Here is a 12,692-nt window from a genome sequence, read left to right as displayed (position 1 = left end):
AGTGCTTGTTACTCCTCCTCTCCTTCTCTTGGCTGCTGTGGACACCAGGCACTTGATCCACACTGTGGCTTGGATACTACAGTGATGGTGCAGCTGTGGGGAGTGCTTGACTGGATTAAAAAAATAATAATAAAAACCAAGCCAAACCAAACCACCAAACCATGCTGAAAAAAAAAAAAAAAAGAAAAGGCAACAACAAAAAGAAAAGAAACAAAAAAGAAACCCAAACCCAAAACACCTTTTTGGCCTCTTTCAGTTTGTCAGAAGCCCCAAACCAGCAACAGGAATGTGAGAGGAGCCTGCAGGCAGTGCCACTGCAGTGCTCACCAGCTCAGCACTGGGGCTTACTGGCATTGTCCTGCCCCAGGACTGGCTGCACCAGGGCATCCTGTGCTGGTCCCTCTTCCCATCCAGAATCCAAATAAAAGCTTTTCCTCCACCACATTCATTTGTCAGAATCATTGCAGTGTTTTTGTAAAAGCAATATTTCTTGAAAATTTAAGGAGAACAGTTTGGATATGTATAGGAAGTCAATCAGGTTTTACCCTTCTTCCAAGGAGGAGCTGTCTCTGCCTCCCTTCTCAGACTCTGGCAGGTCTTGAGCCCTTCTAGATCTGGCCAGTACTCTCTAAGAAATGAGCTTTTTAAAATATACTGCCTTGATCTGTTATTTTGAAGTTTGCATTAATGCTCCCATCATTTTATTTCCCTTAGAAATCACTTTAAACTAGCCTATATGTCTTGTTATTAATCAGTTTCTGGCAAGATCCTTAGTCCTTTGATCAACCTCTGAGAATTTTATGAAAAAATTTTGCACATCTTCTGGTGTTGATTTTTTCTTCTTCTTTCAGTAGATCCTTGTGATTTTTTTTTTTTTTTTTGGTTGGTTGTTTCATTTAGGTTGTTTTGTTGGGTTTTTTTGAGACAGAAGACCTTAAACTTATTTTGGAAGCAACCTTGTAAATATCAAAAGTTCTCTAAATAACTACATCATCAGCTATGCAAGGTGCTCATGTTAGAGGGTTTATTTTGATATTAGTTAATGTATTCAAATCTGAAAATAACTGCTCTGCTTCTGCTGCTTCCTCCATTGCTATTTATAGATTTCTTATCTTGTCTGTTATTGGTCTGTGTAATTAACAAGCCGTCAGTGGGAATTTTCCTAATCACAAAAGACTCTTAGTTGTAAGTACAAAACAGCCTCTGCCCAACTCTGAGCAGACAGAAAGGAGGATAACCTATCCAGGTGTCCTGTCCTGTTCCATCCCGACCCTTGTGTCCCTCCCTTCTGCATCCAGTCAGACACTTGGCAGAGTCAGGCTTTGGTGGACAGGAAGGTTTGTTCAGTTTGGAACAGCTGGGTTTGCCAGCAGAGAATCCCTGGCTGCTGCTGGTGTTCACACCTGGCCTCCCCACAGCCTGGCAGGTCCCTGGTGGGGAAAAACACCTTGGGAAGGAGCAAACGAGTTTCTGGTGCTTTGCTGGAGATCAGCACCACAACCTTCACATCCTCCTGTGCATTTAGGGAGCAACTCCTTCAGACTTGGTGGTGTTTGAAATTTCTGGTGTTGGAGGTGATTTAAATTTCCATTATCCTATTTAGTTCTTCAGTTTCTCTGACTTTGAAAGGAGACAAAATGCTGCTTATGTTAAAAGCAGAAGGGAAGGCCCCCTTGAGTGCATTTTTCTCTGAACCTATTGTTAACTTCACTTTTGAAGTAAATTTTCCTTGGAAATACAGCACTTCAGAACACTCTGGAAGAGTCATCATTTTCTGGTAAGTACTTTTCCTGGTGAATAGGATAATGTCCCCCCTGGTGGGAGGTAGGAAGGAGCTTAAGCAACAGTAAACCCTGAGCCTGCCTGCCTTACCAGTGATTGATCAAACAGGGCAGGAGCAGCCTTCATTCCTGCAGCCTGGGGCTTCAGGTGTTATTTTCATATTATTGCTGCCAGGTTACAGCTTTTGTAACAAACTGGAGTATTTTAAATAATCCTAGACTGCTTTCAAATAATCCCAGACTGCAAAACTCCCTGATATTTCACTCCAGCATTGTTGGGAAAAGAGCTCTTGGCTTCCAGTGTTTTGTAAAAGGATTTTTAACTCTGTTTTGGACACTCATCTAGCCTGGTTTGAAGGGTATTGGAATCAAGTGACTTCATATTACCAAACCAGGGCAAAGCTTCTTAGGTGAAAAAGCAAACCCTGACTTATGTAAAATTATACAACCAGAGAGGGGCTGATAAAAAAGTAATTATTTTATCTTTGTGATGATTTTAAATGTTCAGGCTTATGCAGGTGTTAGGAATTCAACTTGGTTTTTAGTACAGTAAGTAATGATCCAGCATTTTCTATCTGTCAGGGAAAGGTGATCTTTGGATTAAGCTGTGGGGTTTGAGTGCTGTTTTCTACTTTGACAGTCACTGGAGAGGAGCTCTCCTGGGTTTGCATCTCTCTGAATTTACTGGACAAGTGCAGCTCACTAACAAGGGGGATGGGGAGAACTGTTCCTGTTTTTGTTGGGTGCTGTGAATTTAAATTTAGAAAGATTAAGGATTCTGAAATACAGTTTAAAAGCATATGAACATAGCAATTACATTACTTACAGAAAAGGGACTTTTTGGGATGAAGGAGATTAGTTTTAGAAGATGACTGTGTGTGTAATCTTATTTCAGATGAAAAGAGCCACAAAGCCTGATGCAAGAAATTGAGATTTGAGAACTCCCTTTTGATTAAATTATATATATTTCTCTGATCTGTCTAATTCTTAATAGGGTATTAAGTGTATAATAATGGAATGTAAAAGAGTAGGAGAACTGAATGATGATGTATTTAGCAATGTTATTTGCAATTAAAACAAGGGAAGGGTTATGGTTGTGTGATCAAACTTGCATAAAAATAGCACGGTCACCTTGTCCTCTCTGATTGATTTTGCTTGCCTTAAAGGAAATGTCTTTTAGGTCATCCAGCAAGCTGCAAACCACCCACTCTTACAGGTGGACATTATAGCATAATTCCATAAAAAAATAAACCTGGTGATGGAATTACTGGTTCTGTAAAGATTCTCCTTGAATATTTTTAATAGCAATGATGGTTTGCTATTGATGGTCTGCTGCATTGCACTGCTGGATGATGCAGTGCACAGTTTGTGCTCTAAAGGGGATTTTGCAGCACTTGAGAATAAAGCAGCATTTGGCTTTATAAGCAATATCTTTTATTGCCAGCTCTGTCCCAACCCTCCTCCTCAGCACACACTTCTTAATAAGTTAAAATAAATTACTTTGGTTTGCTTTGTTTTGGGATGTGAAAGTGGTTACAGCTGAATCTGGAGCTGTGTAAAGTGATGTAAAACACTGCAGAAACTGGAAAGGTGCTTGTCTGAGGGAGGGAAATCTGGGGCAGTGGGTGTGTTAAAGGAAGGAACCAAAAGTCTCAATTAGATGAGAGTTGCACCATTTTTAATTGAGTTTTTTTGCTTGACTGGCCATAGTTTTCCCCCTTATTTTTTGTTCTCTCAGCTTGCAAGTGACACCACTTCAGATGTTTTTATTCATTAAGTTTAACTTTTGCCAGCAGGCAGGGGGAGGTCAGGAGAGCTCCTTGTTTCTTGTTTTTCAGCAGCAGCTTTTCAGTTCAGCTTGTGCCTCTCTCTCAGCAACAGGAGCTTTTAGTACTGGTGTTGGGCTTTGTTTCACTGGCCAGGGAGGCTGTTTGCATCCAAAGGTTCTCCTTGGGAGGGTTCTGGAGCAGGGAATGTGTGAAAACAGGCAAAGATGTGTCTCAAAGCTGTCAGCTCTTAGCAGTGAGCAATGCATTCAGCTGGACACTCCTGAAGCTCCATCCTGCTGGGACGTTGGTTAGAAGTGACTGAATATATTCACCACCATTGACAGAACTGGTGTGGAATTTGAACCAGATGTGCTCAGGAGGAATGGAAGGGAAGTCAGACTCTTGCACTGTCATTTGTCCCCAGAAAACCCGAGAAGGGAGTGCAGTACCTGATCGAGCGCGGCTTCGTGCCCGACACGCCCGTGGGGGTCGCGCATTTCCTGCTGCAGAGGAAGGGGCTCAGCCGGCAGATGATCGGAGAGTTCCTGGGCAATCGGCAGAAGCAGTTCAACAGGGACGTGCTGGAGTGAGTATTGGCTGGGCAAGGGTGAGCCCTGCCCTCCCTGCTGCACCTGCTGGCTGCAGGCCACAGAAATGCTGTTTCATTCCCCTCCTTAATTGTGCTAATTGCTTCATTTGGAGGCTGCACATGCGCTTTACACCTTGGAATGGGAAAACACCATTTACACCAGGAAGGGGAAAAGGGCTTTTGACATTCTAACAGAACTTGCAATAATGGGAAGCCTGTGAGCGTTATTGCAGAACTGGTAATAAAGTTTAGGTGAGGATTGGAAAGGGTGTGAGAAATGCCAGGCTCGTTGTTTCATTGTGCTTTAGCATAAAAGGAAAATAGTAAAAGCAAGGTGTAAGAATCCCTTGTCAAACAACAAACCAAATAACTATTTAGTGCAATACAACAGCAAGGGGAATAAATAGCTTGCTGTTAATCTACATTAGCTACAGTGTTACTGGAAGAAAAATATGAGCTTCTGCAATTTGTCATTGTATATCTATACATTTAAGAAAAAGCTTTTAAAAGTGGATGGTGCTTTCTGTGGTTTCTGCATTACAGTGCTGTTGCTTGCAGTGATTCATGTCTGGTCATTTCAAAACTAAAAGCTAAGCTTAAAGGAAATTTATAAGCCTCTGATTTTAAAGCAGTCTTTAAACAAAGTATTAGAATGACATAGTTCATGTTGTTGTTTATATTTAAATGGTTCCCTTTTATTTTTTGTCAGCACTGTATTTTCAGAGCAAGAAAATAATTATTTCTCCATAAATGTTAACTGAAAGTCATGGCAAATGATGGGGAGATGAGAATTACAGTAATAATAGGAGAGTATCCAAACAAGGTTATTTTTTCTCTCTGCAATTAAGAATGTTCCTAGACACAGAGCCATTTGTTACAGATTATTGTGCTTGCTGCAGGCTGTCTGAGATATGATATTTTGAGCAGTATAAACTATTTATTATTGTTGGAGGCATTGTGATAGTTGATTGGCCTGGAAGCACAGAACTAATAATTATTTGTGGCAGTGGTACACCACTTACAATGATCAGACATTTGTCATTCCTGTGGCTCTTCAGTTAAAAAACACAAGGGTCTGTTCACATGTGCACATTCTCATTGATCTGTTATTTTCAACCTCCCTTCACAGCTTACCTGCAATTATTGCAATTGCTGCTGAAAGTTTAAAAAACAATTCCAAGAATCTCCGTCAGATAGAAAGTTGAAAAGCTTTTTCTGTTTCAAAATCTTCCCTTTGGTACTGTGTTGTTAGAAATGAAGAGACATGATGTGCGTCTGTTTTTGTCCTAGCTGTGTGGTGGATGAGATGGACTTCTCCACAATGGAGCTGGATGAAGCACTCAGGAAATTTCAGGCCCACATCCGTGTCCAAGGAGAAGCCCAGAAGGTGGAGCGGCTCATTGAAGCTTTTAGGTAGGATGTGAAATAAGTCACTCAGTCCCCAGAAATCTGCTGCTTTGCAGTCAGACTGCAGAACTGGGGAACCTGGGCTTATCCAAGTCACTTTCCTGATTATTTTCAGTGTCATCATGAGGTACAAACACTTTCAAATATGTCTTGTTTGGGAGGGGAGGTTGCTAAGTATGGAATAGGAAGTTTCATTTGCTGGTGTTGTTCACGTGTGGCATTTGTATTAATAGAACTTTCTCAGAAGTTCTTTCTGGCATCAGTTGAAAAGATACTCGAGGATTTTTGAAAATCTCTAAGAATATATTTGGATTTAGTATTTTATATGAGTAGAATTAAAAGCCTGTGTACTTTCTAGAGTGTGTATACTCCTGACTCTTCATTAAATACTTCAACAGCAGTGGGAGAAAGAGGAGTCACTTATCAGTACTGACAGAGGTGTATCCAGGGCAGGATAAGTTGGAAATCACCACGTGGCAGTAAGCCAAAATCAATGCTGTGTTCTTAGCTGCTATTGGGGTATTAATCACTGAAAAAAGCAGGATACAGAAGTTACTGTAGTAAGTGAAGTTACAATTAAGGAGAACCAAACTCCTTGCACGTTCAAGGACTGCCTTAGGAAAACTTGTGGATGGAAAGCTAAAGCTGTGTCTGGGCAGGGAGCAGCAGCTTGCTGAGGCTCTGGAGTGCAGCAGGTGGGTTATTTGTGCATTTGGGCAGTGCCTCCCAGCCCTGACAGCCTCCCTGGTGTTCCCAGCCAGCGTTACTGCATCTGCAACCCGGGCGTGGTGCGGCAGTTCCGCAACCCGGACACCATCTTCATCCTGGCCTTCGCCATCATCCTGCTCAACACCGACATGTACAGCCCCAACGTCAAACCCGAGCGCAAGATGAAGCTGGAGGACTTCATCAAGAACCTCAGGGGTAAGAGACCCTCAGGGCAAAGCTCCTCAAAGCTTCTCCCTGTCACTGTCCCTGCAGGGACACTCTGTGTTTTTTGGGAACAACCTCACACTGCTGTCACCTGGCTGCCATTTGGACAGATTTCAGTCATTTCTGTAATGGCAAAATAGAATTAATTGTGTCATATTTTGTCATTTTTGTCTTTCTTGAGTGGATGGATGTATTGTCAGGACCTTTCATTTTAGGACCAGTAAAACCAAAATACTTTTGGTGTTCTGGAATTTCAGATCTTGAAAGTCTAAGTCCTGGTTGGTGATTTTATTCCCTGAGATTTATATAAGGCAGCAGTGAACAACCTGTGCTTAGCAGATGTTCCATCTTAGTTTAAAGTTTAAGTTAGTGCTGAGATTTTATTGTAAAATCCACAAATACTCCAAAGGCCTGATATGCATCTCTTGGCATAATGCTGCAGTTACATTTGTGGAGTTAGCCACAGCACATTCTCTCTGAACTGCAGCATGCATGCCAGCAGTTCTTGTTACTGCAGGCATTTCTGTATCAGGCTGCCTTGCTGCAGTAAATCACTGCATCACAAAGGGTGGCCTGTGGAAGGCTTGGCCATGTGGCATAGAACAGAGGGGGTTTTGCTTGCTTCTATCTGCAAAAAAATTGTATTTCACTGTATTTTTTATGGAAGCCGTTGTAGCACTGGGGTGACAAATTATTCTATCTTTGTTTCTGAAGGGGAGATAAGAGTTTATTGCTTTAAAACCTGTTTAAAAAAGAGACATGCATCTCTCTGTCCCTAGAAAACCCAACTTTAAGTCACTTAATGAAATTGGACTCCTTCTGTTGCTATTAAAAATTCAGGATCAAGCATTCATGCCATTGGTGTGGCATTTGTTAGAATGCCACACCAATGATAATCACACAGTGCTAAACAATAATATTGGATCTGGGCTATTTTGTCCAGATTAAACTAGTTCTTTTTGAAATATTAAATGAAATATTAACTAAACAATTATAATGCATTCATACGTTTCTCACGTAGGAAATTATTTCATGAATCTTGAGTAAGAGACAGAGGCAAAATGAAATTATTCTTCTGCTTCCTCCCAGGGGTTTATTCCTAGGAGAATGTCATATGGAGATTTTAGTGTCTGAAAAGGAATTTAACTCATTGCAGCTTTATTACCAAACAGAGGTGTGAAAGAAAAAGAAAATCCTTTAGTGTGAGAGCATCAGGGGGTAAAATGGTTGGGACAGACTGAGACGAGAGATCTCTGCAGCCAGGTCTGGAACTTGGGGTTTATTGCCAAGGGCCTGGGTGCAGGGCCCTGCTGGGAGCTGCAGCCACAGCTCCGAGCAGGCTGAGAGAAGAGAGGGGGAGAGAGGGTGAGAGGGTGAGAGAGTAAAAGGGGAAGAGAGTAAGGGAGTAAAAAAGGTAAGAGAGTAAAAAGGATAAGAGCATAAAAGGGTAAGAGAGCAAAAGCGTAAGAGAGCGAGGTTCCCGTTACAGTACAATAAATCTTCTTCTGTGTTGAATATTCTGATTCTCACTAACCAATCCAGTACAATATGCAAATTATATAGCATTTACATACAGCCTATTAGAATCTTTTCATTACCATACTGTGTTACATTTTAAACCCTAAAAACTCCTCTTTGGGCCCCTTCTGTTAAGCTAGTAGGGTCTGCTCTGACCCTTGGACCTGTCTGCAGGCAGAGGGTGTTGTTTCATCAAAAGGGGATTACCTTCAGCTGGCCACACCATTGTTTTTCAGTTGTTCAATACCTAAAGTATCTCAAAGCTTGCTTTCATTTCAGTCTCGCTTATAGATTCTATATTCTCAAAATCTTTTGACAGACAATCGTATTTATAAGGCTTTCCTGTTTCATCTTCCCCAACACTTTAGGAAATCAGCCTTTTTATATCTTAGTTCTAGATGGAGTTTTAAAACAAAAAAATCCCCAAACCTGGGTTATCTCCATCAATGTCTTGGTGTGTGGGCAGTGAGCTTCTGGACCAAAATCAGTGTTTAAATCACGTTCACACCACTTCTTCTGCGTGGCTGAGGCAGCACAAGGATGCACAGGAGGAGCTGGCTGGCAGAAGCCAGCACAAACATCCAGGCAGGCAGGCAGGCAGGCAGCACTGGGAGGGCAGGAAAGCAGAGAGGGGCAGGATTTTCTCCTCCCTGCTAACAGCAGCTTACCCTGCAGGGGTGGATGATGGGGAGGACATCCCGCGGGAGATGCTGATCGGGATCTACGAGCGCATCCGCAAGCGCGAGCTGAAGACCAACGAGGACCACGTGTCCCAGGTGCAGAAGGTGGAGAAGCTCATCGTGGGCAAGAAACCGGTGAGTGCCCTCTGCTGTGCCACGGGGAGGGCAGGGCAGGGCACCAGAGCTGGGCTGCTCCCCACAAATGGCAAAGGGCAGGAACTGTCACAATCATTCCCTGTAAGGCTGACTTAAATTCTGGAGTGTCCATGCGCATGAATTTTGGTTTTGCAGTCGTGGGTGACATGATGATGTTAGGAGTCTTAAAACCCTTTACTGTTATTGTGAAGCTTTACAATTCTGAAATATCTGCATTTTAGGCAGTTCTCTTGTTTATTTCTAAAGAATCAAAGTGCTTTGGTAATGTGCTATTGTAGAGAACTGTATTTCAAAATGCGCACTGTCAGTTACAGCTCCGTAATTTACAAGAGTAACAGAGAAGTTCTGTTCACATCAGCATCTTTGTCACCTGCTCAGCTTCCTCCATGACCTGGCATTTGTAAGGGGACATGGATGGGGTCATTTTATCTCAGGACATATCTGAAATCAGGTCCCAGGGATTCTGGTGCTGGGTTTGAGCATCCAAAGATAGGATTGTTTTGGGAAAAGTCCTGAAATATTTTGCTATATAAATGAATCTTGCTCTATAAAAGCATCTCTTGGAAAAGGAGAGAGAAAAAAAAGGCCACAGCATTTTGCCTCCTGGATTTCAAGATTCTCCCTATTACAGTTAAAGGGCTTTGAACTGTAATCTCTTCTCAGACAGGCCTTAGTCAGGGGAAGGGAATGAGGGACCCCACCAAAAATCTAATTTTGGTCTGTTTCCAGTAAAGAATGTGCTGAGGAGATCTCTTTGAAGAAGCAGAGGAAAGAAAGCAAAATTTTTATAAAAGCTTGTATCTGTTTTTGAGAGGAAGGGGAAATAAATATTCTGAAGGCAGTATTCATGCACTTAATATGAAACTTTGTTTCTGTAATTGGGGATTTAAGTTTATATATAGGCTTCTGTGGGAGATGTTTTCTTTCCATGTTTCTTTTTTTATTCAGACATGTGGCAATTCAAATCCTAAAACTAATCCTGACCTTGTAAATTAAATGGGATTAAGAAAACAATGCCCTTGGTGAAGTCCTAGCTTGAAGGATTCTTCTGGTGGGAGACTTTTTAACTGTGTGCAAGGAATTTAGGGGTACAGGCAAGAGTCTTTATTGATAGCTCTATTTGTTTTTACTTTATAGGCATTTAGTCATAGTCAGAGCGTGCCGTATTTACTTGCTATGATACAGTTCTGTGTTTCTCTGAAGTTTAATCAACTTGTATGTGTCTTTCTACTGTAGATTGGATCTCTGCACCATGGACTTGGTTGTGTAGGTATTTCTCTCCTACTCCTTCAAAATTTAAATTGTAACTGGCAGCATTTTCCTAAACTGGAAACAAGGCATTTTGTTACATTTTAAAAACAAAATTTTAAGTTACTGATGTTCTTTCAGGGAAAATTTTTGTTGTGTTATAGTAAAAACTCTCCAAAGTATAAAGATTTTCTAAAAAAATTATTTCCCAGAGGCTGCTTAATTTATTGCCAAGGGTCTTCTTTTATTACACTTTTTATTTATTTGAAATATTATCATCACTGAAGAAATTAGCCAGTAAGGAATAAACAAATAAGTAAAATCACAGTTTGCACCTCACCTTCCCACCTGAGCTGTGTGTTTATTCTTTCTGGTCCATTTGAGAATTGAATGATACTCTGGAAAAATACTGCCAGTTAAAGTTCACTTCTGAATGGTAGATGAACATTGAAAATATTGATTCCAGATTTAAGTTATAGGCATGGTCAGTAATAAAGATAAACTGTTCTTATAATGCACCAGTTTATGGATTTTTTTAGGTGTTGTTAACAAGATCTCATCATTGCATTTGAAAGAAATTAAGTCTCACTTGTCAGCTTCAGAGACACCTTCAGCAGACATTTCCAATAAGAAAATGGAAACTCAGTCTTGATTTTCTTGCTGGCTTGAGAAAATAAGACAGATAGAAAATGCATTTGCTTTGTCCTGATGTCACCATTTTCTTGGTATTAGGGAATGAGCAAATTGAATTAATTTGTTGGCTGACAAAAAGTAACTCACAGCATCTCACAAAAGCTAAACTTGCTTTGCGTCCTATCTTCTAATGATAATAAAAATGCTTGTGGAAGGAACTTTGATGAAGTTTGAATGTCCTGCAAGTTTGTGGCATAAATTCTTTATGTTCCTATTGTTGGTCCTTTGATGAAAAGGTCTAATGGGCTTAGAGGTAAAAATATTTGAAGTGTTAAGGAGAAAAGATTCTGTGTATAAAAATGCTCTTTCTTGGCTAGAAGTATATGAACCATGAATTTTTGTATTATTGCAGGTGCTCTCTCTCCCCCACCGGAGGCTTGTTTGCTACTGTAGGCTGTTTGAAGTTCCAGATCCAAATAAACCTCAGAAGCTTGGATTGCATCAACGAGAAATATTTTTATTTAATGATCTTCTCGTGGTATGTATTTGCAGGCAGAGAGAATGAGGTATTCAGAAATCCTATCTCCATGAAATCACTGGCAATTAAGTACATGAGCATTCCTAAAAATAAATATCTGTTATCCTCTATTCCAACAATCCTGGGATGATTGAGATTTGTATCTTAATTTTAAAAATTCTGTATAATTTGCTTTTAAACTGAAGTCTTTCATTAATGGCTACACTCTGCAAGAAGGTATTTGATGCAGTAGCTTTTACTACAGAGAAAAAAACCTCACCTCCAGTTCACCCATTGTCCTAAAGGATAAACAGAGACATTATTTATTCCATGAATAATGAGTTCAAGGTACTTGTGGAAAACCAAAATTACATCCTACTTTGTGTTCCCCAGATGTTCTGTGAACCAGGCCTGTTTGTGCATTGAAACAGGAATAGGCTCTGTTGAAATAGATTTTACAGTTGACTTTACTTTTTAGTGTGCATTTACCTTCACAGACTTTAACTTGACCCAGTCTTTTGAAAAGCAGACACACAGAACTCAGGACAGCTTGGAATTATTTGGTTGAGTTACTCTTAAAAATGGGAAAATTTGTTGCACTCCATTTGGAATGCACTTGGCTGTTACCTGAAAACTGACAACTACAGCAAATATTTCATATTTTGTCAGGGAAAAGGCACATCTCATCTACACAGTTTTGCTGTGTGTGTTTGTTTTTTTTTTTTTTTTGCCTACCTGCAGACTTTAAAACCAGGAATTAAATAAAAAACATTAATCCTTTTGCTTCTGAGTATAACCTAGGAGTTGTCAATGGGAGCTTGAGTGGAAACTGATGGAACATTGTTTTCTGCTATTTTTTATTACCTACTCACATATCAGTAGTTCCATCAAACTGGGGAATAATATGGACCAAATATGTGAGTGTGGTAGCACCTAAATTTGGGGGGTTTAAGGATAACTTAAATGTATTTTCATTTCTTGCTAGCACAGAAAGGATGCATCCAAAGTATTCCAAAGGTTTTGGAATTTGAAAAAGTAGAGTTCTGGAGGAGAGAGAACACAAAGGCTTTGTGTCTGGAAAAAATATCAACCCTTCTGCTTTAGAGAGATGATGCTGAAGAGCTTTGGTTTTTTCAGTAGCAGGAGTTTAAATACATCAGTTGCATTTAAAAAAAGGGGGAAATGACAACTGCATTTTTTTCTGACAGATTTATAACTTTCTTTTAAATAAAATGTTTTCCCTTATACTAATTCTTCAGAGCAATAATTTTCCACAGGCACATTTGGTAGAATGAGTATTTCACTTTGTTTATCTGATCCCTTTCAGGTGACCAAGATTTTTCAGAAGAAGAAGAACTCTGTTACGTACAGTTTTCGACAGTCCTTTTCCCTCTATGGAATGCAAGTTCTTCTCTTTGAGAACCAGTGTAAGTATTTCCTCTCTTTTTAGAAGACCACTTT

General features: G+C 40.3%; 1 protein-coding gene across 7 annotated transcripts in view; it reads left to right on the top strand.

Annotated features, from left to right (window-relative positions):
• Positions 1-12,692, top strand: part of IQSEC1 (IQ motif and Sec7 domain ArfGEF 1) — a 300,138-nt gene that overhangs the window by 268,992 nt on the left and 18,454 nt on the right. For 6 of the 7 annotated variants that reach the window (XM_058812654.1, XM_058812653.1, XM_058812660.1 and 3 more), the window contains 7 exons: positions 3,975-4,136; positions 5,430-5,552; positions 6,304-6,470; positions 8,673-8,812; positions 10,070-10,099; positions 11,127-11,252; positions 12,559-12,658. In XM_058812654.1, the coding sequence (XP_058668637.1) occupies positions 3,975-4,136; positions 5,430-5,552; positions 6,304-6,470; positions 8,673-8,812; positions 10,070-10,099; positions 11,127-11,252; positions 12,559-12,658 (848 nt within the window). The remainder of the gene's footprint in view (positions 1-3,974; positions 4,137-5,429; positions 5,553-6,303; positions 6,471-8,672; positions 8,813-10,069; positions 10,100-11,126; positions 11,253-12,558; positions 12,659-12,692) is intronic. The other variant, XM_058812656.1, reaches the window with a different exon arrangement.

The sequence above is a fragment of the Ammospiza caudacuta genome, chromosome 12 (genome assembly GCF_027887145.1).
Source record: "Ammospiza caudacuta isolate bAmmCau1 chromosome 12, bAmmCau1.pri, whole genome shotgun sequence".
NCBI lineage: Eukaryota > Metazoa > Chordata > Aves > Passeriformes > Passerellidae > Ammospiza > Ammospiza caudacuta.
This window is presented reverse-complemented; position numbering and strand designations above follow the sequence as displayed.